This window comes from Stomoxys calcitrans, chromosome 2 (genome assembly GCF_963082655.1).
Source record: "Stomoxys calcitrans chromosome 2, idStoCalc2.1, whole genome shotgun sequence".
NCBI classification, from domain to species: domain Eukaryota; kingdom Metazoa; phylum Arthropoda; class Insecta; order Diptera; family Muscidae; genus Stomoxys; species Stomoxys calcitrans.
The window spans coordinates 138,681,253-138,705,554 of NC_081553.1; the positions used below are offsets into that span (position 1 = coordinate 138,681,253).

The 24,302-nt window shown below is 41.1% G+C and overlaps 2 protein-coding genes and 1 long non-coding RNA gene across 4 annotated transcripts; 2 read left to right on the forward strand and 1 right to left on the reverse strand.

Annotated features, from left to right (window-relative positions):
- Positions 1 to 10,613: 10,613 nt before the first annotated feature.
- Positions 10,614 to 15,639, reverse strand: LOC131994867 (uncharacterized). Its single transcript, XM_059361854.1, has 2 exons — positions 14,727 to 15,639; positions 10,614 to 12,390 (listed from the first exon to the last, which is right to left on the reverse strand). Exon 2 carries the CDS (start codon positions 12,385 to 12,387, stop codon positions 10,813 to 10,815), a length of 1,575 nt encoding a protein of 524 aa, XP_059217837.1. The 5' UTR covers positions 12,388 to 12,390; positions 14,727 to 15,639; the 3' UTR covers positions 10,614 to 10,812.
- Positions 12,564 to 15,131, forward strand: LOC131994868 (uncharacterized). The gene is made up of 2 exons (XR_009396892.1): positions 12,564 to 13,015; positions 14,437 to 15,131. It is a non-coding gene; the product is annotated as an uncharacterized LOC131994868 (long non-coding RNA).
- Positions 15,640 to 17,356: 1,717 nt separating the features above from the next.
- Positions 17,357 to 19,028, forward strand: LOC106085586 (26S proteasome regulatory subunit 6A-B). Of its 2 annotated transcripts, none has more exons than XM_013249898.2 (3): positions 17,357 to 17,464; positions 17,558 to 17,793; positions 17,852 to 19,028. In XM_013249898.2, the coding sequence occupies exons 2-3, from the start codon at positions 17,587 to 17,589 to the stop codon at positions 18,926 to 18,928; spliced, it is 1,284 nt and encodes a 427-aa protein (XP_013105352.1). In that variant the 5' UTR covers positions 17,357 to 17,464; positions 17,558 to 17,586; the 3' UTR covers positions 18,929 to 19,028. The 2 variants fall into 2 exon arrangements, with proteins under 2 accessions (XP_013105352.1, XP_013105353.1); XM_013249899.2 differs by having other exon boundaries at positions 17,406 to 17,464; positions 17,526 to 17,793.
- The last annotated feature ends 5,274 nt before the right edge of the window (positions 19,029 to 24,302 follow it).

Consider the following 24,302-nt stretch of genomic DNA (forward strand, 5'->3'; position numbering starts at 1 on the left):
GTAAAGTTAAAAAAAGTTAAAAGTATTATTTTGGTGGCCTTGGACACATGCGATATGATTCGGTTTATTCACTAGTTGCGCCATTATGCGCAGCGAAAAGCTCAACGTATTGTTCCTTAGGAGTCGTATGACTCGAATGGGAAAGCCATCAGGAGTTGTGGACATTGAAATCCCCAGCAACAACGATTTCACTGCCCGGAAAATCCTCCAAAATATTTGTAATAGTATCAGAAAGTCGTTCATGGAAGCCTCCCTTTCAGAGTTTGGACTTTTATATAGAAATAGAAATCCAAAGTGCAGTATATGTCCAATCCAATCCAATCCCAAATTTATCCTGTGAGTCCGGGTGTTGTCGTCTTTGGAGAACTACATCATTACATACAGATACCACGAGGCCTCTGTGCCAAATAAAAAGAGACAGAGTGTGATACACAGGGAAGTGAAAATCGTTTGGATCTGAATCCTCACGAACCTGGGTCTCACAAAAGGCTAGAATGTTATTACAATGAAAATGAATATGTGCATGCCCCGGAAAGAAATTCGCCCTCAATCCTCGTATATTGGCCGAATGTATTTTAAAATCACCCATCAAACACTAACTATGATTACAGATAATCTCCAAACCCCGTTTCCACTACGATTTATGCGGTTTTTATTTGTCAACAGTGACGTTCAGGATTCCCTAATAGAATAAGAAATTGTCAGCCGTTAAGTCCGTAAGAACCGCTATTCAATGAAAACGCATTGGAATTTGGAAGGAGATTTGCTGCAAATCTTCTCAAATAAGTAGATTTGCTCACATTGAAAATGTATGGGAAACCTCGTTGCAAAACACGAGATTTCCGAAATCTCGTCGCAAATCTAGGTTTGGTTTAACCTTCTTAATTCGACTATTTTAAATTTTAAAAATGTGCCTAGAGTTGTCCTGTCCTGGTTCAATAATCGTTTTAATGTTTTCGATGACCGCTTGTCGCCTGCTGGCATGATGGCGTATGCGCGGCTAGTGCTCGCCGGATGGGGTGGTTCTTTGCGCAAGCGAATCAAACGTATCAGGAACAAAAGAAAATTTACATGCCAGACTGATAAGGTAAAAGAAAAGGTATGTTTGACCCGAAAAAGAAACGTACTAATCTAATATGGCTAAATAAAAAGGGCAAGCACCACACCTACCTGTTGGAAGCCTTCTCGCCTGGTGTTCTGGCGAGGATAATGCCCTCCCTCTGGAGTCGGAGCTCCACCATAGCAACTTTCAAGTCAGTTGCCCCGTACCTACCTCTTCATCTTATCACCCCCTTCCTATCTCCTCCTCCCTAAGATCTACATGATCTCAATAAAATTCATTGTCTCTTCGTAAACGTTACAAACATTCCAGGTAGTCTCTTTATTTATAAAAGATGGTTAATTTATGATGACCACATGAAAAATTCAGAACAAAAACAAGAGGCATCATCCAAAATTCATAATAAAAAAAGGAAAAACTCGAAACATTATGGCTTTAACTTCTTATCTCAACTTTTCTACATTAGCTTAGCAAAAAAAAAAAAAATAAATTTAAAGACAGTATAAAAGAATCATATGTAGGTGGGTATGCTAGCTTCGAACAGATCTAATGGCATCTCTTCTCTTCCTTCGGGGCTTCTGCCGCTGAGCAAGTTAGGCTGTGCCCACAATGGCAGCTTACTCCGTCTGTCCGTCTATGTCCGTCCGAATAGTGTAAGGTTAAAGGTAAGTAAAAGGGGTATTATATAAAAATAAAAGGGGTATTTGGAATTAGATTTTTTTTATCTCATATCTGATTTCTTTTCTTCTTCTTTTTAGGCCTTTACCACGCCCGAAAGGACGGCCTCTTCTAGGTACTAATTTGGAACAAGGATCCCTATGGAGACTTCCTACCTGCCTAGAAAGAGCTCTATCTATTGGGGAAGGGTAAATACCATGTAGTACGGTTGACGGTATAATCAAAGATGAGTACCCTAGAAAAAAAATGCCTGCCTTTTCAAAAAAAAACTAATTTCCTTTTTTTTCTTTTATTTTTAGGTAATATGTACGTCCGTCCGTCCGAAGGTTTAGTTTTAAGTATTATGTTAAGGGTCTTTGTAAGCCGTCACCTGGAGCACTGCGGTCTGCGAGTGCTTTTGAAGGAAGTCCCACGCTGGTGCAGAGATGAGCCGTTGGTGAGCAGCGTTTTTTTGTTTTACTTTTAATTAGTTTAAGCTTTAGCGTAATGATTAAGTTGTTTTCTTTTTGATTAAGTTTATAATTAAGTTTCTTTTTTTTTTTTAGTTGGAAATTTAATTTTCAATAAGTGGTTTTAATTCAGTTTCTTTTTTTTTTTCACTCTTTAGAGCTAGGTATTAAGGTAGTTTCAAGGATAGTTTTTAAGGTAATTTTTAAGGTTGTTTGTTAATTCAGTTTGTAAGATGTTTCTTTTTTTCTGTTTAGCTATCAGAAGCTTTTGTTTTTTTTTTTCTCTTTTCTTTTTTTTTTGCAATAAAGGAATCGAATGATTTTGCTTTGGTCTGTTTTTTTTTTCTTTTAGAATTCAGATCATTTTCTTGTTCATCATTTAAAATAAAAGTGCCTTTTTCAATGTTAGGCTTTTAGAGGTTTCATCCCTCTTTGGATTGTTCGGTTTTGTGTCATCATCCACTTGCTATGCAGTCTTTGTAGCAATGCAACACAACAACACCAACACTACACGACCGCGGCTGCACTTTTTTTTAATTCTTTTTTTTTTCTTGCTCGTTAAGCTCACTTCCAGTTGTCTTCTCGGCTCACCTCCGGCTTGCTGCACAGTCCAAATCAAAAAGAAAGATTTCCTTTCCTAGGACAGTGGCCTATGTTGTCATTTTGTTCATCATGGCGCTCTTCCCAGACCGAACTTCCTCTGATGGGCCAAATGACAACACAACACCAACTGTCCTACTGTCAATCAGGCAGGGGTCGGGGTTCATGCCTAAGCAACTGATTTTGTTCGGCAATTGCCCGCTAGGTGTCGCTTTTGGGGACAATAAGGTGCACGCGACAAACCCAACCATCCTTCGAACATCACTGTCAAAGGATGGGAGGGAAAAAGGTGCAAATTCCTCGGACATCTTTAGTTCCATAATCGGAAAAAATCCGAGCGGCAATTCCTAAAATTTATCTGCACTGCAATCCCTACATTATTCGAGCACTACCTAACATTATTATACCATTGAGAATAGCATATCTGCACGACATATCGTTCATCTGAATTATATATAAGACCCTCGCTATCTGGCGAAGGGTGTACAAACTGACTTGCGATTTATTATCTTAACTTCCACGGGATGTAAAACCCAAATTAATAGTGGATTTAATCATACTCCTTTTTTTTCCTTCCTGCCAAAATAACGCATCTCATAATGTGTACGTCCCTTAAGAACGATAAATTGGATGGTAATTATAAATGACAGCCGTACATGTTTCATCACTGAAATAGGTTCGGCACCTCATATGTGCGCTTTAACGCCGTTCAAATCAACGAACCGACACTGTCATTCATAGTTAATTAAAGAAAAGAAGCAGCATTGCGGACCGGCCATGATGCTGAAAATTTATTAATTGGTAAGTATAAAAAAAACAAATCTATTAAAAATTATGTGTATGTGTCGTTCCCGCGATCCGTGTGATTTTTAAAGTGATCTCGCGAAAATTCCGTGACAAAAAACCATTCGCAAAAGAATTACGTGCGTGTGTGTGTGTGTGTGTGTGCATAAATGAAGATTCATTAAATGAATGAAAAAAAAACATCGCCATTCTAAAGCGTGCAAAAAAAAAACAAAAAATATATTTATGTGATAAAAATTGAATCTGTTGGTTAGCACGCATGTTGAATTAATACAAAAATATATTAAAGGTCTTCCCGTGCGATTGAAATAAATGCCGGTACCATATAACCGGTCACAAAAACACAGCCTTCGACCACTCAATTATTCTGGCATATGAATAAATGCCTAAAAATGTAACACATGCGTGATTAAAATTAAAAAACATATTGTGTGTATGTGTGAACCCCATTTGGGATAATGATAGCCATAAAAAAAAATATATATATATTCCGCAACATGACTTGCGAACACTGTACATGCAGACAGCTTAAAATTTAACCAACGATATGATGGTTCAAAAAAAACGTGTCATATATGTATCACCATATATATACATACATACTTATATGTTCTGTAATGGTGTGTGAAAAAAATCAAAGTTCCAAAATGTAGAAACCATTTGATGGAGACCGGTTACTATCACGTGAGTAGGCGGCTGTAGCTATGTGTCAACAAGTGTGCGTAGTGTAATAGTATGTTATTGCGGTACTCCTACCCACTCACGCTATGAATGGAGGTGGGGGTACTCAAACCAAACTCTGTGTCCAAAGAAAAACAGTACTTTATGAAAAGTGATGTGAAGACAGAAGCAAAAAAAAATTGATTTGCCCAATTATCTGCGTGTTCATGAGTTTGAAGGTAAATGAAGAACCAAGTGCATATAAAAGAAGTTGACAAAATAAAAAAAAAAAATCGTCTTCTTCCTGGTGATCCAAAAGACCAAACCAAACAAAACGAAATGTGAAAAGGTGTGCTATTGTGAATTAATTTAAAGTTCAGTGAACTGAAAGGTGAAAGTGTTGTTAGAAAGTTAAAGTGAAAATAATGTAAAAAATTAAAGTTATTGGAGAATTGTGCAAAAGAAAAAAAATAAAAGAATTATGAAGTTCTAAAAAGAAAATTGGCAAGAAAAACTAATAAAAACCCCAAAAATAAAGTATAACCAAAACACTAAAAACGGAAAAAATAAAAATCCAAAACACTCTCTCTACATAAAAACCCAAAAATAAATCAAAATAATTCACACTTTAAAAATTAAATGAACGCAAGTCGATTAAAAAAAATTGCAAAATTCCAAGAAAAATAAAAACAAAAATCTGAAAAATTATGAAACGCAAACTATAGAAAAACGCTAAATTGAATAACATCAAAGAGAAAAACAAAAATTCAAAATTGCAAAGTTCAAGTGAAAAAATTTACGTGTAGAATCCCACTGTAGAATAAAATTAAAATGAAGTGGGAAATCTCACAAAATCTTTTCTTTTCCTCTTTCCTTCTCGCGTATATAATCAACTACAATCGTATAAAAAAACCCTGATATAACATTTATTGATCTTCGTACCTTTCATTTCAAACAATGTAATTTCCCATTCTCGTTTTCTATCTTTTCAGATTCCATGGGAGACGAAATCCAAGTGGATTGATACACCCAACTGGTGCCACCAAAAGAGGGGAACTTCCATGGATGGAGAGTGTGTGAGGTAGGTAAAAAAAGGTATTGTCCTCCAAAGAAATAACCTCCTGTCTTTCCAGGTACCAACAACAAATCTCCCGCCAGCCATTTATGACCAACAAGGTAAGTGCATTTCCTCTTCCGATTCTGGTTTGTGTGGCGTACTTGAGAAATGTAAGCGAAATAGAAAAAGAGCTGTAATAAAGGGCAAAGCTCACACGAGCAGCACCGTGTACCGCTGAGTATTCTGCTCAGCTTTTCGAGCGGAAAGCTGTCAAGCTCCATATAAAAAAACATCGACCAAGTGTAAACTGAAAACTGGCCGAAAAGTAGTACTCGGTTTATGGTGCGGAAAGTGGCGAAAAAAAAGCTAAAGCAGCAACACTTGAAAACTTTGCCGGCATCATTCTTCTATGCCTCATCGGTCTTAATGACTCGTTTTGCATTATTCAGTTGTGCAAAATAAATTAAATAGAAAAATAATAAGTGCAGATAATAAAAAAAGGTGTTTTGGTATGGAAACAAAACTATTTGATTACAGTCAAATTCCGCTCGCGGAACAATTAGAAAGTTAGCGGCTAGTTCGCTAGCAGAATAGAGTGCTAACCCTAATGTGTTGATGACACCATATTGTCCCATCGTGTCTAAGGATGTCGACCCAGAAAGCCACGGGACACTGGCTCATCAATGTGCATGCACGTGCCAATCGATCCAGGTAGGCCATCTTCCTCTCCAGACCGTTCACACGTCCAAAGACATTCGTGGTGCTCCTGACCACTAGCCTGGGGCTGAGTACTAGAGTCACCGTCACCGGATACTGTGGTTTCGGTCCATTCACCTGAGTGAATTTGCCTCGTGCTTTTCCTCACACTGGGACTCCAACCGCTGTAATTGTTCTCTGGCAGCTCATAGTCCTCACCGTCTTTCTCTCTTACTACGATGTGCAGCCTAATGTCATAGTTTCAGTGGGGCACAGGGGGTAGGCTCCGGAGGGCTATGACATGTCACAAGTTGGCCGCCCGGAAACGTTAGCTCACGTTGGAATCCCCACTTGAGGAAAGCTTTAGCGGTACTCTGGTTACGAGAACTCTAGCGCTCATCTCCGATGCCTGGTGTAGATGGTTCATCGCCGACCTTTTGGTCTGTAAGCTACATGTGGAGGGAAGACGTCCCAGCTGGCCTGGGCCCTTTGTATCTGATGGTAATGCAATAGAAGTATAACACCATTAAAAACCGCCATACCGACATCTCTTGCATTTGTGTATAAGCAATTCAAACGCCTGTGTAAAGCTCTATATCTCACCACTAACCAAACAAACCATATCCTATTTGCATTGTCTCTTATATTTTCAGCATCAGACCTTAGACGACTGTAAGTTCACCTAAAGTAAGGTATTAAATATATCCACACCTACTTCTATTTGCAACCATTAATGCATTTCCTCTTCCTAATTACAGGCTAACTCCAAAGCATTTGGACAGTCCATTCACCAACAAATGCCATCATCCTCTGTTACTCATCAAAAAAGGAATAGCCTACCCAGACAGCCAAAACGGTAAGTGTCTCATCCCTGTATACAGTAGGTATAGCGTAGGAACTAGGACAATATTTCTTTCCACCCTGGGGGGGAGTTCGAACAAAAACCAATAAGAAACAACTATTAAGTGAAATACCACAGCTCAGGTTGTGGTTGTTGCCGTAGTAGTTTGTCGTGCCCTGAGGCCTATAGCCAAAACTGGTACGGTCTTCAGGCCTTTGTAAAGAAAATAAACCGATCGTCTTGCCTGTACTATCTGAGTATATAGTATCTCCTCTCTATCACCACCGAAAAATCTGGGTCTGGAATCGTCTGACCCATAAAGTAAAAAACCAATTGCACTCGAACTGCAAAGATCCTATGGACCTCACCAAAGAGCTGGTACTTTCCACTTCCCTCTAAACGCCACCGAAAAAAAAACAGAGTTTGAAGCCTTTCGATTCAAACCACTGTTGCAAAAGAAACTCCACGTACTGTGAAAGAATAAAAATTTCCAGCCATATTCTAGCTGCCAAAACGACACCGTATCAATGATACAATAGTCGAAACTATATCTCCTCCTCAATCGCCGCCGAAAAAATTGACTCCTCATTAGAAGTCGTCTGGTTCAATCCCAGAGACAAAAATAAAGAAAATATCATACACTGAATGGAGTTATCACAGATATCTCATTGCTTCAAGTCCTTCATGTGATAAACACCCAGAGGCTTGCCTTTTAAATCTTCGACCTCATAGAGACAGTTACCAACCGGTCTTACTATCCGGCATTTGTGAAACTTCAAACCGAATTTCGCGTTAAACTGATTCTTGAAATCACTTTGTTGGAAGCTTCTACGGTATACTTCCTGTCCTGGTATGAACTTGACAATTCTACTGCGCATATTGTATTTCTTTTCATTGCCCAAATAGGCTTTATGAAGGCTCTCCTTGACACCTTTACGTATAATCTCCAGTTTAGTCGATTTTGGAATTATCTCACTCTCAGGGTCATTCAGGAGCTGCAACTTCCTGGCTAGGGCGTAGACGCTACCATGACTGATCATATTCATTCCAAATAGTGCGAAATAAGGTGTAACCCCGATGGACGAATGTATAGAGGAACGCAATGAGCATTCTATTTCGGACAGATATTTATCCCAATCCTGATGGCTCTCTTTCAAATACGACCGTATAGCCGCCAAGATGGACTGATTAACTCTCTCCGAAGCATTCGCTTGGGGAGAGTGCGTAGCCGTTCTAAGGTGGTTAATTCCGAAATTCCTCATCAACTCCTGAAATTCCTTACTAACGAACTGCTGCCCGTTATCGGACACAATTGTCTCGGGCGTACCAAATTTATGGAAGACCTCAGAAACCAGGAACTTTATCACATTCTTAGAGCTCGCCTTTGTCATTGCCTTCAACAAAACGTATTTGCTTAGATGGTCCAACACGATAAAAATAAAAGAGTTCCCATTCTTCGAGCGAGGGTATGGGCCTAAGAAATCTATATATATTCGTTGAAAGGGTCTCTCAACTATGGCCTCTTTTCCCATAGGAGGACGAAGAGTAGTATTTGCCGGTTTTGTAGACTTACACATTTCGCAACCTTGCACAAACTCCCTAACCTGTGTGGTCATGTTGGGCCAATAGAAATACCCCCTTATCCTTCTCAAAGTTTTGTGAAAGCCGCCATGTGAAGCTTGCGGCGGACAGTGAGATTTCTCAATGATACCGGCGGTCAATTCCTGGGGAACCCATAGCTTCCACGAAAAATCTTCGTGAATAGGCACGCCATCGTAGTGCTGGGTCCTTTTGTAGACATACCCGTCTACAACTTTAATATCTGGCAAACTGTCAGCATTCTTCAACACAGTGGAAATGAGTTCACTATAATCATCCGACTTAAAAACCTCCGCGGACAAATCTATCAGAGATTCGAGATCAGTCGACAACTCCTCCATGCCATATCTGGACAGGGTATCTGGCACTACATTTTGGGAACCCTGCCGGTGCTCCACCTTAAAAGAAAACGACTGGAGATGCAGACTCCACCTAGCTAAGCGTCCGCTAAGGTCCTTATGCGACATTAGCCACTTCAAACTACTATGGTCCGTGATAATGGTGAAAGGCATTAATTCGAGATAGGGGCGAAACTTCTTCACCGCCATTACCACGGCCAAGCATTCTCTTTCCGTTACGGAATAATTCCGCTGAGCAGACGTCAACTTCTGGGAGAAGTACGCTATTGGATGCTCTGCGCCTTCTTCGTCCTTCTGAAAAAGGACAGCTCCAATTCCAAGGTCGGAGGCATCACACTGTACAAAGAAATGTTTCTCAAAATTGGGATGTGTCAAAATAGGACTTGTGACAAGGGCATTTTTCAAATTATCAAACGCTGACTTAGCCTCATCGGTAAAAACGAAATGTTTGCACTTCTTTAAAGTGTCGAAAATTGGTGCCGCAATGGTGGCATAATTGGGTATAAATCGTCTATACCAACCCGTTGCGCCCATAAAGCTACGGACCTGTTTGGCCGTCTTCGGATAACTGAACCGAGTTATGGTATCCACCTTGCTTGGATCCGGTTTGAGCTCTCCTCCACCAACAATGTAGCCTAGGTAACGAAGCTCCTTAAAGCAAAATTTAGACTTAGCCACGTTAATTGTCAACCCGGCTTCGTCTAATAACTTTGCTACGCGCTCGAGCAGTACCATGTGGGTGTCGAAGTCTGGCGAAACAATCAGCAGATCATCCAAGTAGACAAATACACGATCACGTATTGCTGAAGGGATCACTTTATCCATGAAACGGCACAACCTTTGAGCTGCGTTGCACAACCCAAAAGGCATTACCGTGAAATGGTAAAGTGGTCTCCCCGGCACGGTGAACGCTGTCTTTTCTCTACTTGAATGATCCAATGGTATCTGCCAGAATGCGTCCTTCAAGTCGACACTCGAGATGTAGTATGTATCACCCAGCCGTCTCAGCAACCCTTCAATGTGCGGGAGCGGATAAGCGTCTTTGGTCGTCAGGGCATTGAGCTTCCGTGCGTCCAAGCATAGCCGGTTCTTCTCCCCCTTGCGGACAAGAGTTACCGGGTGACTCCATGCGCTTTCACTAGGCTCAATGACTCCCATGGCCAACATCCTATCCAGCTCCGCGTACATCAACTTTTGCACTGCCGGTGAAACTGGGTAATGCTTACTCTTCACAGGTACTGCGTCGCCGGTATCGATGGTGTGGACTTCAGACTTTGTTTTACCCAAGCCCTTCTTGGTATAGCAGGGGAATTTGGCCATTATCATCTCCAAACGTTGCCGTTGTAGATCAGATAGGCTATGCATCTTTTTGTCATCATCAGCCCCACCATCCGCTTCATCACATAAGCTAACACTGTTGGTAGTAAGGCTTTCCACCGATGCGAACAAGCCGAAGGCCTTCATGAAATCTACTCCGAGGAATAGTTCTTTCTTCAAAGTGGGTACAAGGTAGAAAGTGATCTCCCGGGTTCGGTTATTGAAGGTAATTGGAACGCTAAATTTGCCAACCATCCTGTGTGGGGTCTCATCAGCAGTGCTAATGAAAGAATAGAAATTCTGGACTTCAATGCCAACTCTCTTTGTAAATTCAATGCAGTCCTTACCTAGGCAACAAACGGTGGCACCACTATCAAGCAAACCCTCTATATCAGCGCCCTGGATTCGAATTTTCGTGTAAAGCCTCGCATCGTCACCTTCATACAAAGACGCAGAAGCAATAGCGTGCCGGATCTGTTTCCTGCGCTTATAACGTTCTCGCGCTCTTTTAACTTTTGTAGAAACCTGACCAAAAATTCTTGCTCTAGCCTCTTCATATTCCTTCACACGCACATGCAAGGGTTTCAACTCTCTAACCTGGCTCTCTATCTTCAAGGTTTTCGCTTCTGGATTAACCAGAATTGTAATTGGAGTTGTATTGGAAATGTCAGGTGTTTCTTCAGAATCCTCTCTTACTGCTGCGGGATCTCTGTCTGTGTGGAACGCGCTTCCGCAGTACGAGGCGCGCTCCGTGTCAAGTTTCCCTGACACTTAGGACACTTTGGTGTAACAACTCCCTCTTTACCACATCGAAAGCAGAAAACTCGACCCATGGGTACAGGACACTCTATGTAGCTGTGACCCGACTTCCGACAATTCCAGCAGGTGTATTTGGTAGTGTCTTTCAAGGCGTCCACCTCTAGGTTCACCGCTTCATGCACCGTCTCCATATTTGCTTCTTCGTAGTAGAGCTCATGCACTCTTGGAGCTTGAAAAGACCTTTGTTGGTAGGCTTGCCGCTGGTTAGCTAACATGCTTTCTGCACGCTTTACTTCCTGTCTGAAGTGGTTCAAGCCACGGAGTTTTATGGGAAAAATCAGAGCTGCCAAGGCAGATTTCAAATTGCCTTTCATTATCTCCACTAGGTCACGTTCAGAATACGGAAATCTCTGCTGATTCCTAAGTTTCACAACAGCATTGAAGAAATCTTCAAAAGATTCTTGTGGTTGTTGACGGCGGTCCATAATTCTTTTTTGAATCTGAAATTCGCTCTCGAATCGTCTAAATTGGCACAAAAAGGCATTTTTCAGATCATCCCAGCTTTGGAAAGGCGCAATTCTTCGCTGCTGCCAGTACCAATCTAAAGCGGTTCCACCTAGCAGTTGTGGAAAATTCTTAACCAACGCTTCGAAAGGATATACATAATCCTGCCTCATTGATTCTACTCGGAACACGAAGTCTTCGGCATCCATCGTTTTGCCGCTGCCGTCAAACTTTATTCCCCATTTCTGCAAATCCATTCTTGGACCTGGGGATGGTATATATGAATAAGGCGTATTTTGTGAAGACTGCCAGTAAAAAGCTTCCGGTGGTTGCGTTACATCGCGATTGAAGCGCTCATGTATATAAGCATTGTTGTTGGGTGCTGGCCTATTTGCTGTTCCTGGCCCCGTCAAAGGTGGTGGATTGCGGAAACCTGGCCACTGGCCGGACTCCCTAGCTTGGTCAAATCTTGGTGGTGGCGGCATACCTTGGTGCTCTGCTCTGACGTGAACATCTGGTCTAGGCATACTCGGAGGAGGCTGAAGTGCCGCTATGGGCGGAATACTGTGCCTTACACTATCCATTCGCTGGTTTAATGCACTCCCCAATTGCATTATTTCCTCCACGCTCCTCATCAACTGCGCTTGAGCTACGCCAACGGATGCGATCATTTCGTGTATGCCATCACCATATCCTGGTTCCATCTGGAACTCCATGTTCTCTCTTCGGAAGTCTCTGCGTATGCCTTGCGCTGTCTGGCTAGCGAAGGCGGGTGAAATCACTGTATTGTTTAGGACATCAGAATTAAATGACACGTCACTTGATACATGTGGTGCTATAGACGATGTTGTCGTGGTGGTTAGAGCGGCGCTGCTATGGATTGCGGTCGAAGCGGTCACAGCGGTGTTTTCTGCCATCGGACGAGTGTCTGCTCCCGATGTGGAAACTGGAACGTCGTTCTCCATCTCCGACTGTTGCCTACTTCCTTGCCTGGTCAATACCATTGCCTATGCAAGTAGCAAATTAAACGAAAGCGTAAATTAACACACACCCCCCTCACCATAAAATATGTCGCACACAATGTGAAAACAAGGTATATTCAAAGCGTATAGAATTCCATATAAAAAAAATAATAAAAATAAAAATTCCAAAAACAAATCTAAATAAAATGGTAAATAAATTCAAGCGTATGTAAATGACTAAATTCAAACCCAATTTATAATAAACCCGTCGCCTAACTCTCTCCCTGAGATTCAGACGGTAAACTAAATTCAAAATTCAGGTCCCAAACTATTAACCTAATCCTAGAAGTAATTGCGCTAAAATCGAACTCAATCGTATCGTATAAAGCGTGATATAAAAACGTCCTTGAAATGTGTAACTATTTAGAGATAGGGTTTTCAGGGGACGATAAGATGAAAAGTAGGGTATATATTCCAATAAAACTGACAAATGCCAGCCTTACTAAAACTTTCTTGATTCCTTACAGGTTTGTGGGTGCTTCGGATGAAATCTAAACTAATGGAAAGGAATATCTCACGCAGACCATGACCGAAGCGATGACTGGTGGACACTAGCCGGAGTCTGGGACAGGTGACTAGGATCACAAACAACCCCCTCGGTCGGACCTAGGTAAGCTATTCTTGGTCTATTGCTAACAAATCTATATGGATGGTTTTGCTAACTAACCCTAAATTTAAGCTATTAGTTACCTAGTGTGCTACCAACTAAACTAAGACTATAAATTAGGGCAGACTAACAAAAGGCATGTTAGCTAGGAGCCTCCCGCTCAAATACCAAGAGAGTTGACGGCTACGCGGACCAATTCCTTGGAACCTTTGCCGGGACCGAAAATTCCTGATGTTTCGCCTGGAATTCTCCTAGCAAACACTTACTATTTCTAATTAATTCAAACTATTGCAATTGTAACAAACACTAACTCTAATCTAACCTATGGCTACCAATCTTAATCTGTCTAACGACTTCCGATTGGGTCCTAGACTAAATGCGAATTCGTTTGCCTCCCTAATGGCACAATTTAGCGTATTGGCAAACGCAGAGGACTCTCGAGATTAACTCTACGTGACCTAAAATCCAAATCGTATTGCTAAACTAAACCTATGTTTCTTTTTCGGGCCCCACGTTGGGCGCCATTTTGTCCTGTCCTGGTTCAATAATCGTTTTAATGTTTTCGATGACCGCTTGTCGCCTGCTGGCATGATGGCGTATGCGCGGCTAGTGCTCGCCGGATGGGGTGGTTCTTTGCGCAAGCGAATCAAACGTATCAGGAACAAAAGAAAATTTACATGCCAGACTGATAAGGTAAAAGAAAAGGTATGTTTGACCCGAAAAAGAAACGTACTAATCTAATATGGCTAAATAAAAAGGGCAAGCACCACACCTACCTGTTGGAAGCCTTCTCGCCTGGTGTTCTGGCGAGGATAATGCCCTCCCTCTGGAGTCGGAGCTCCACCATAGCAACTTTCAAGTCAGTTGCCCCGTACCTACCTCTTCATCTTATCACCCCCTTCCTATCTCCTCCTCCCTAAGATCTACATGATCTCAATAAAATTCATTGTCTCTTCGTAAACGTTACAAACATTCCAGGTAGTCTCTTTATTTATAAAAGATGGTTAATTTATGATGACCACATGAAAAATTCAGAACAAAAACAAGAGGCATCATCCAAAATTCATAATAAAAAAAGGAAAAACTCGAAACATTATGGCTTTAACTTCTTATCTCAACTTTTCTACATTAGTTTAGCAAAAAAAAAAAAAATAAATTTAAAGACAGTATAAAAGAATCATATGTAGGTGGGTATGCTAGCTTCGAACAGATCTAATGGCATCTCTTCTCTTCCTTCGGGGCTTCTGCCGCTGAGCAAGTTAGGCTGTGCCCACAATGGCAGCTTACTCCGTCTGTCCGTCTATGTCCGTCCGAATAGTGTAAGGTTAAAGGTAAGTAAAAGGGGTATTATATAAAAATAAAAGGGGTATTTGGAATTAGATTTTTTTTATCTCATATCTGATTTCTTTTCTTCTTCTTTTTAGGCCTTTACCACGCCCGAAAGGACGGCCTCTTCTAGGTACTAATTTGGAACAAGGATCCCTATGGAGACTTCCTACCTGCCTAGAAAGAGCTCTATCTATTGGGGAAGGGTAAATACCATGTAGTACGGTTGACGGTATAATCAAAGATGAGTACCCTAGAAAAAAAATGCCTGCCTTTTCAAAAAAAAACTAATTTCCTTTTTTTTCTTTTATTTTTAGGTAATATGTACGTCCGTCCGTCCGAAGGTTTAGTTTTAAGTATTATGTTAAGGGTCTTTGTAAGCCGTCACCTGGAGCACTGCGGTCTGCGAGTGCTTTTGAAGGAAGTCCCACGCTGGTGCAGAGATGAGCCGTTGGTGAGCAGCGTTTTTTTGTTTTACTTTTAATTAGTTTAAGCTTTAGCGTAATGATTAAGTTGTTTTCTTTTTGATTAAGTTTATAATTAAGTTTCTTTTTTTTTTTAGTTGGAAATTTAATTTTCAATAAGTGGTTTTAATTCAGTTTCTTTTTTTTTTTTCACTCTTTAGAGCTAGGTATTAAGGTAGTTTCAAGGATAGTTTTTAAGGTAATTTTTAAGGTTGTTTGTTAATTCAGTTTGTAAGATGTTTCTTTTTTTCTGTTTAGCTATCAGAAGCTTTTGTTTTTTTTTTTCTCTTTTCTTTTTTTTTTGCAATAAAGGAATCGAATGATTTTGCTTTGGTCTGTTTTTTTTTTCTTTTAGAATTCAGATCATTTTCTTGTTCATCATTTAAAATAAAAGTGCCTTTTTCAATGTTAGGCTTTTAGAGGTTTCATCCCTCTTTGGATTGTTCGGTTTTGTGTCATCATCCACTTGCTATGCAGTCTTTGTAGCAATGCAACACAACAACACCAACACTACACGACCGCGGCTGCACTTTTTTTTAATTCTTTTTTTTTTCTTGCTCGTTAAGCTCACTTCCAGTTGTCTTCTCGGCTCACCTCCGGCTTGCTGCACAGTCCAAATCAAAAAGAAAGATTTCCTTTCCTAGGACAGTGGCCTATGTTGTCATTTTGTTCATCATGGCGCTCTTCCCAGACCGAACTTCCTCTGATGGGCCAAATGACAACACAACACCAACTGTCCTACTGTCAATCAGGCAGGGGTCGGGGTTCATGCCTAAGCAACTGATTTTGTTCGGCAATTGCCCGCTAGGTGTCGCTTTTGGGGACAATAAGGTGCACGCGACAGAGTTGAACCATGACATATTAGTGTACTTGTAGTGTACTGGAATCAGCTGAGTGAATTTTTCCTTTCAAGTGCACAATAGAGTTTTAATAACGTTCTTTTGTGTGTGTCCATTTAGTTAACGATCTATGTCACTTGTCTGATGACACGTCATTTTTTATGTATCCTTTTTATTTTATTATGTGTGTCAAAATTGCCAATTTACATACGATTAATCATTTTTGCCATCACACTAGTATGTTATATTGTTTTTGTAAGACATAACCATGACATAATTGCCAGGTAGTGTACCGTAAACAGCTGAGTACAATTTTTCCCGCGAAGTTCACTATCTGTCAACGAGTTTTGGTTGTGTGTGTGTATTATAGTTAAGAACCACAACACACACAAACAACGAAAAATGTCGCGAAGTAATAACATATTCAAAATCAGAGTTGCACTAATCACTGATTTTGACAGATAGCGCACCCAATATATTGTTGTTGGGAAACTGCCACTACCTGTAAATGAATATACCTTGTAACTTAAAAATGTGAACAAAAGCTGATTTTTATAGCTACAAATTGTTAAAGATGTGAAAACAATTTAATTTGGGGCTGCTTTCATTCAACTTAAAAGAAAAGTAGTCGCTTTATTAAAGTTTTTGTCAGAAGGAATACAGCATTAGTCGAAAAAATAACAGTGCTATTTTGAAAAGTGATTTTCATGTTTTTTTTCATCCGTATCACACTATGTGTGCAACTCTAACAATAGCAATTTTTGACATTTCATAAGACGAGAATATATGTAGTGTGATGACACCTTTAAGAAGCAAAACACATACAAACATCAAAAAATGGCGCTTACTTGTAGCAAACTTCAAAATAGAGTTGTACTTAGTACTGATTTTGACAGATAGTGCACTGAATTTTTTGATGTTAGCTAACTGTTAATACCCGTTAAATTTATCATGGGTTGAATCATGATATAATTACCAGGTAGAGTACTGCAACTTTTTCTCACGAAGTGCACTATCTGTCAACGAGTTTTTCTTGTGTGCGAGTATTATAGTTACAACTATAACACACGCAAACAACAAATGGCGCGAACTAGTAACATACTCAAAATCAAAGTTGCACCAATCACTGAATTTGACAGCTGTGCACTTAATATTTTGTTGTTGGGCAACAGCCACTGTCTGTAAATGATTATATCTTGTGTCCATACATGATATAACGAAAAGGTAGTAAACAGCTGAATACAATTTTTTCTCACAAAGTGCACTATCTGTCAACGAGTTTTGGTTTTTCTGTGTGTATTATAGTTAAGAACCATTACACACACAAACAACGAAAATGGCGGGAACTAGTAACATACACAAAATCAGAGTTGCACTAATCACTGATTTTGACAGATAGTTAACTCAATATTTTGTTGTTGAGTATCTGCCACCGGCGCTATGGTCGCCGAGTTGGTAGTGTGCTTGGTGCCAGTGGTACCAGTGCAGGGGTCATGGGTTCGATTCCCGCCAGAGGCCTTGGTCTGTCGCTACTGTGGTATCACAATGGACTTAAAATTGTCTAAGTGAGTCTGTAAAAGGACTACCACTCTTACCTAATCTAACTGCAAGTACCTAAACATTTATATATCTTGTGTTGAACCATGTAGTTTAGCAAAAGTACTTTTTTGGTACCATTTCAAGTTATGTATTTTCCATCCCTGATACTGAGTTGTACGCGCTACGACATAATTTAAGTAGTGGTCTGTATGATTTGCAATTTGTTTTTTTTTTCATAAACCTAGAACTGTCAAACGAATCAAACAAGAATTTACAAGTCATCGGTAGTGTAAAATTTATGAAAAATACTATTGGAATTGTGGTTATTTACATTTATTGAAAAAGATTTGTTTACAATTATAATTATATATTTCCAGCTTAGTGTATACATTGAATAAAAAGTAAAATGGCTGCAACATTAGAAGATAAATCCATTTGGGAGGATGGTGAAGAATTAGGCGAAGAAGTTATGCGAATGTCCACAGATGAGATTGTAAGCAGGACTCGTCTCATGGACAATGAAATTAAGATCATGAAGAGTGAGGTTATGCGAATAACGCACGAAATACAAGCCCAAAACGACAAAATAAAGGATAATACTGAAAAAATTAAGGTAAATATGTACGTTTTATGCTTTCCATAATTTTTCTAAAATCATTTTCGTTATAAAGGTTAACAAAACTCTTCCGTATTTGGTTTCCAATGTCATAGAGCTGTTGGATATGGAAGCCCAAGAAGATGAAGATGATGGTGCTGTGCAAGTTTTAGATAACCAGCGCAAGGGCAAATGCGCCGTTATAAAAACATCGACCCGGCAAGCATATTTTTTGCCCGTAATTGGTCTGGTCGATGCAGAAAAATTGAAACCTGGAGACTTGGTTGGAGTTAACAAGGATTCCTATCTTATTTTGGAGACGCTTCCTGCTGAATATGATGCGCGCGTTAAGGCCATGGAAGTCGACGAACGTCCCACTGAACAGTACTCAGACATAGGTGGGTTGGATAAACAGATACAAGAATTAATAGAAGCTGTGGTGTTGCCCATGACACATAAGGACAAATTCAAAAATTTGGGCATTCAACCACCAAAAGGAGTTCTTTTATACGGCCCTCCTGGTACTGGTAAAACTCTTCTGGCACGTGCATGTGCTGCTCAAACAAAATCAACATTTTTAAAATTAGCAGGCCCACAGTTAGTACAAATGTTTATCGGTGACGGCGCCAAATTGGTTCGAGATGCTTTTGCCTTGGCAAAGGAAAAAGCTCCAGCCATAATTTTTATCGATGAATTGGATGCTATTGGTACTAAACGTTTTGACTCGGAGAAAGCCGGCGATCGTGAGGTTCAGCGTACTATGTTAGAGTTGTTGAATCAGCTGGATGGTTTCAGTTCTACCGCTGATATAAAAGTTATTGCTGCAACAAATCGCGTAGACATTCTGGACCCTGCCCTTCTGCGTTCAGGGCGTCTAGATCGTAAAATAGAATTTCCTCATCCAAACGAAGAAGCCCGTGCACGTATTATGCAAATTCATTCGCGAAAAATGAATGTTAGCAGCGATGTAAATTTCGAAGAATTGTCGCGCTCTACTGATGACTTTAATGGCGCTCAATGCAAAGCTGTGTGCGTGGAAGCTGGAATGATTGCATTACGACGTTCGGCGACTCAAGTTACGCATGAAGATTTTATGGATGCTATAATGGAAGTCCAGGCCAAGAAGAAAGCTAATCTAAATTACTATGCCTAATCAAATGTGTGTATAGATGTAATATTTTTCGCTTCAAAACATTGTCCATAAAATTCGCGAAATTAAAAAAATAACTAAATAACTAAAAAAAAAACTTCAATCTACTTGGCATATTTTTACATGGCATCCAAATGAATGGTACTTGGAAATGTTTTACGAAACCTACATCCAAGTTTGCCAAGGGTAGATGATCGTCGACCGATGTAGGTGGCATTAAGATTGGATCCAAATGGGTATGATTGGGATAGCCTCCCGCTAAAACTCCCCAAGCAGATAAGATTGTGATGAATTTGTAAACACCTTCGTGTTCTGCAAAATGTTAATTGACAATGTACACAAACGTTTGTATGGTAAGTAACCATACTTGTACTACTTGTACATTATCTACAATGCAAAGCAATTCAAATGCCACAACTTGGTAAAATATCTAAATCTAACAAAACCGACTAATACCTGCAAAATGTTCTATACGCAAAAAAAGATATAAAACTGTTTTGGTCCACCACCGAAGAGTGATGCATGTCGATTTTGTCATTTAATTTACATCTAGAATACATTTGTAGTTCTATTAAATTTTATAAATGGGTCGTATGACTTAAAGTTACGAAATTGAACAAAAACAAGTAAAAGCGTGTCAAGTTCAGCAGGGCTGAACTTGGATTGCATTTGTCAAACCTCTTTATAGGCATTCCCCCATACTCCTCTATGGGCCGGCAACCAATCGATGCGGATCGTGCCATCCTCAGATAAGGCGTGAATCACCTTACACTCCAAGGCTGTTCGTGACCTTACCGTTAATGTTGTTATTGCACTGATGGCCAGTTTACTGTCCGTACAGTTGTTTACACTCGGCGTCCTCGCGTTAACACCACACCACCTCACGCATTCTGTGATCGCCCGGATCTCCGCCTGCAGGACCGTATTATGGTCAGGCATTCTAAAACAAATCTTAGTCCCTGGATTCTTGATGTAGACCCCAGGCCCACTCTGTCCTCGAACTTTGATATATCTGTGTAACATGATCTTCCAGATAGCAATACCAGGATTCCCTCAACCCAAGAATGTGCCTCTGGCAGCATTCCGACGCTCTTTACCGCAAGTGTCGTTTCAAGTATCCGATCGGAAACTTCTTCTATTCCTTCCAGGTTTCCTATCGTTGCCTCGATTACACCACGATGATTTGATCTGCTCCTATCGATAATCGATAGAGGATACTCCCATCACCTTAAGTGTCATAGTCACAGTGGCTGCCTCACACTTAATCTGTATGTATATGAGTCGGATGTATAGAATAGTCTCCAGTGCTCTAATGGGCGTGGTCCACTAATCACGCTCCTGTAGACCCAGCGAACTATCCTCGGATTCAAACCCCGTTTGGAGACTACGCCCGTCTACGTCGTGCCCAACATTTGTGAGCCTTCTTGGTACGCTCCTGCATGTGACACTTCCAATTCAAATTCCTGTCCAAGACCACTCTTATGTATTTGACCTTGTCAGATATTGAAATCGTTTTATTGAGGACACGTGGTGCGTCAAATTGGTCCACCTTCGTCTTCCTCGTGAACAGGTAGATTCAGTCTTCTCTGGGTTAACATTGAGACCCATAGGTCTAGCTCAGTCCTATGCCATCTTCAGATCCTTTCGGCCGTTCTACATAGCTGATTCGGATCCTTTCCTTTTAGAAGTATTATAACATTGTTTGCGTAGCAGACTGGTTAAAATCCCTCAGTCAGCATCCGTAATAGGTCATTTATGGTGTTCACCATAGGATCTTCCCTTGACATAGGCGTGGTGTTTGTACTTGAGCAGTTCGCTTGATGTCGTTCTCTTTATCATGGTATTCACGATACGTTCCTTTTTTTGAGTTGAAAGGGCGTAAGGTTTAAAGGTCTTAGGCCCTTGTTGTTGCATAACTTGCTTTGCCGGGCTTGGGTACAAATACCACCCTTGCCTCCTGCCAAGCTTTCGGAGTATATGCAAGTGTTAGGCAGGCTGTGAAAATAGTTGTTGTAGCAGTGTGTTGTACACTGAGGCGGCAGCCCTTGCTGATGAAGGACTCCATCGAGTCAATATGGTACGTACAATCGGCTGCCATGGGATTGATAGGTGGTATTCGTTGTGGGCGTTAATGGGCTTACATATGTTTTACATACTAAATTTCAACCAAATCGGAGAAAAAGTAATGCCTCTAGAGTTTCGTAAATTCAAGTCAATTTTATGTAGGAGCTGTAAAAATAAAGGCCAGATGGGTCGCAAGATAGTCGGTCGCCGGAAATATTCCATCAGGTGACGGGTGGTTGAAGCTCCTCAAGACTTCTTTCACCATTAATTCTGTAATGATAAGTCTTCGATCGACCTCATTATTTCAGGAATCCAGTGTCTCCGTGAGTTATGTGGAAAATGCGTCTTTATCAAAAGCCTCAACAAGTCCTCCGTTGGCTCTGCTCTCACTTCCATGTCGTCTATTAAGGTTCCAGTTGGACATGGGTTTTTGAGCGAAACCTTTTCATCTTGGTGAAATCATAAACGCTGTCGAACTGTTCGCAAAAAAGCTTTCGGAAGACGCGTTTCGCCGCTATGATATTGCGAATCTCTTCAGCTAAATTCATTTCTCGAAGAGGACAACTATCTTCGAAACACCCCACTAGTAAAGTCGTAGGTGTGTTTACATGGTCGCCAGTGTTTTCTATGCTTGGACAATCAAAACTATCTTGCCTCTTTCCCAATATTACGAATCTCCCCGGTCATACAGGGTATTTTCTTCGGCTGATTTCATTTCTCGAAGAGGACAACTATTTTCGAAAGACCCCGGTAGTGCAGTCGTAGGTCTGTTTTCATTGTCGTTAAAGTTTTCTATGCTTGGACACTATCTTCTTCCGAGTAGTCTTCCGAATTTTGTCCAATTGGTTTTCAACTTATAACGGAGTCTTATCGGATTCGGATATATAATTAAATTGTTTTTGGTAAAAAAATAACACAGGTCCTCGGCTGAGTATTAATGTTAGCATAGAACAGTAAAATAAATAAGTCTCATTACTGGCTGCCTTCCCTATATATGGCACACGATTCACAGATGCCGCCTTCAAAACTTAAGTTGCTGGTTGAAGCCGCTTCTGCAGGGAAGAAAATCCTCATTGTAGGAAGTGATACTAATGGACAATACCAAATACGGGCAATCCCATGACAGTCGATTGTACGCACCGGATTGGCCCGATGGAATCCTTCATCGGCAAGGGCTGCCGCCTCAGAGTACGTGTTCGTATTTTTTTTATTATGGCAACATAGGCACATCCCGGAGTGATTTCTCCACACGCTTCTGGTCTGCGCTTCTGAAAAGAACCTCGGACCCTGGTTCTGTACGGTTTGCCAGAACCGCCTCCATTATCTGTCGGTGTCGGTGAGGTGTAACCGGTGAATGAAGTGGGTACATTTCCGATCTTGCTCTGGCCGCACATCACCACGGGAGTACAGTCATACTGGTTATGTCGCAAGGTGCTGCGCGAACATAGCCAAAAGTGGGTTGCAAGCGTCGTCGTCGTCGCCTTCTGCTCGCTCGTCGTCGGACTATGTGACGCAACAGCAACATCCCAGCCCCAATATTGCCATGTCAGTGCCGGGAAGTGTACCATCTTTGCAACTGAACTGCTACGGTCTCATTGGCAAGATCGATGAGATTGTGGATTTTACGAGTCGGAAGAACATATTGGTCGCAGCGATGAGACAAAGTTGACCAACACCTGCAGCTTGGACAGTTGTCACGGATACAATGTACGTTACGTTAGGACCGCTCAAGAAATGGAGGTGGGAGATTGACCTTCGTGATACACCATTCCGTGCAATATAGACCCATCTCGCCTGCGCCTGGCTCGATGAGATTGTGGATTTTACGAGTCGGAAGAACATATTGGTCGCAGCGATGAGACAAAGTTGACCAACACCTGCAGCTTGGACAGTTGTCACGGATACAATGTGCGTTACGTTAGGACCGCTCTAGAAATGGAGGTGGGAGATTGACCTTCGCGATACACCATTCCGTGCAATATAGACCCATCTCGCCTGCGCCTGGCTCTAGTGACTCCTACATGGAGTGCATGGGGATGGCAGTTAGGTCCGGTACTGCCGATATAGAGCTATACAACGTGTACATACCGCCGGTTGGTAGCTGTGTCCCGATTAATGGCCAAACATACAACCCCGACATAAGTGGGTTACTATCTGGCCATAATCGTCTGGTTCTAGGGGACTTCAATGCGCATCACACTTCATGGCATTCTCCCCTAGGTAACGACCAGCGTAAAATGGCTTTGGCAGAGCAGATTGAAGGCTCTACGTTTTGCACGGTGAATGAGGATGCCCCCACTAGGAGCGCCGGACGTTTATCAATCAAAAGAAGGCCGATGTGGCTAGCTTCAGAGAGTATGCCAATCGTCGCTTCAGTGAACTGGCACCCCCCACGGATGCCCCCACTAGGAGCGCCGTACGTGTATGCCCCCACTTGGAGCGCCGTACGTGTATGTCCCTAGTGGCATGGGTCGGATTAATATCTGCACCCTCTTTTCAACCTAACTTAACATAAAATATTTTTTTTATTTTATAAAAAAAGCAGAAGTTTCATTGTATGCTTTTGTTTAATTACTCCTAGTTTGTTTTTTTTTTTGTAATAAAAAAGGAAAAAAATGTGCCACTTTTAAAAAAATAAAATGCCCCTTTTTTTACAAATAACACTTTTTGTGCCACTATTTGAAAATTTCCAATGGTAACGCTGCCTATAAGTCTGAGCTAAGAAAATGTAAAGGGGAGCTGAGAATGGCTCAGAACAAATCCTAGGTGGAATTCTGCAGCTCCGTGGAACATGCATCTGAGGCCTCTAGGCTAAGGAAGATTCTGTCCCCTAGACCTATTACGGTGGGTATATTCAGAAGTCAGGGAATGTATGTATGTACTCATTGATACACATTTCCCGGGAAATTCTCCAACGGATAACGTGGCACCAGAAGAGGTTGTCACTGGTATGCATTCGTCAGAGGCTATTAAGAAAATTGTGTCTGAGCCGAAAATCCCGGTTGAATTACAAGCTGTGAAAGACAGGCTCCTTGGCTTAGGGTGATATACTCTGCTTGTATCAACATGTCAGGGACACGAAGTAGTTTTCATTCCGAAAGCAGGAAAACCATACCACACGAAGGAGAAAGATTTTCGTTCTATTAGTCTGTCATCCTTTATGCTGTAGAATCTTGAGAGGTTGATAGAATCATATCTTCGGGCAAAGATCCCTGGAGATCGCCTGTCTCAGTAGCAGCAAGCATATTGTAAATGTAGGTCCACTGAACCAACCCTTCACGACATAGTCGGCTATATAGAGGGCTCTCTCGCT

What these genes read in the sequence shown, in the direction of transcription:
- LOC131994867 (XM_059361854.1), bottom strand. Translation starts at nt 12,387, where the DNA reads ATGGTATTGACCAGGCAAGGAAGTAGGCAACAGTCGGAGATGGAGAAC.
- LOC106085586 (XM_013249898.2), top strand. Translation starts at nt 17,587, where the DNA reads ATGGCTGCAACATTAGAAGATAAATCCATTTGGGAGGATGGTGAAGAA. An exon ending in ATAATACTGAAAAAATTAAG is followed by an intron (nt 17,794 to 17,851) that starts GTAAATATGTAC and finishes TTCGTTATAAAG; the next exon opens with GTTAACAAAACTCTTCCGTA.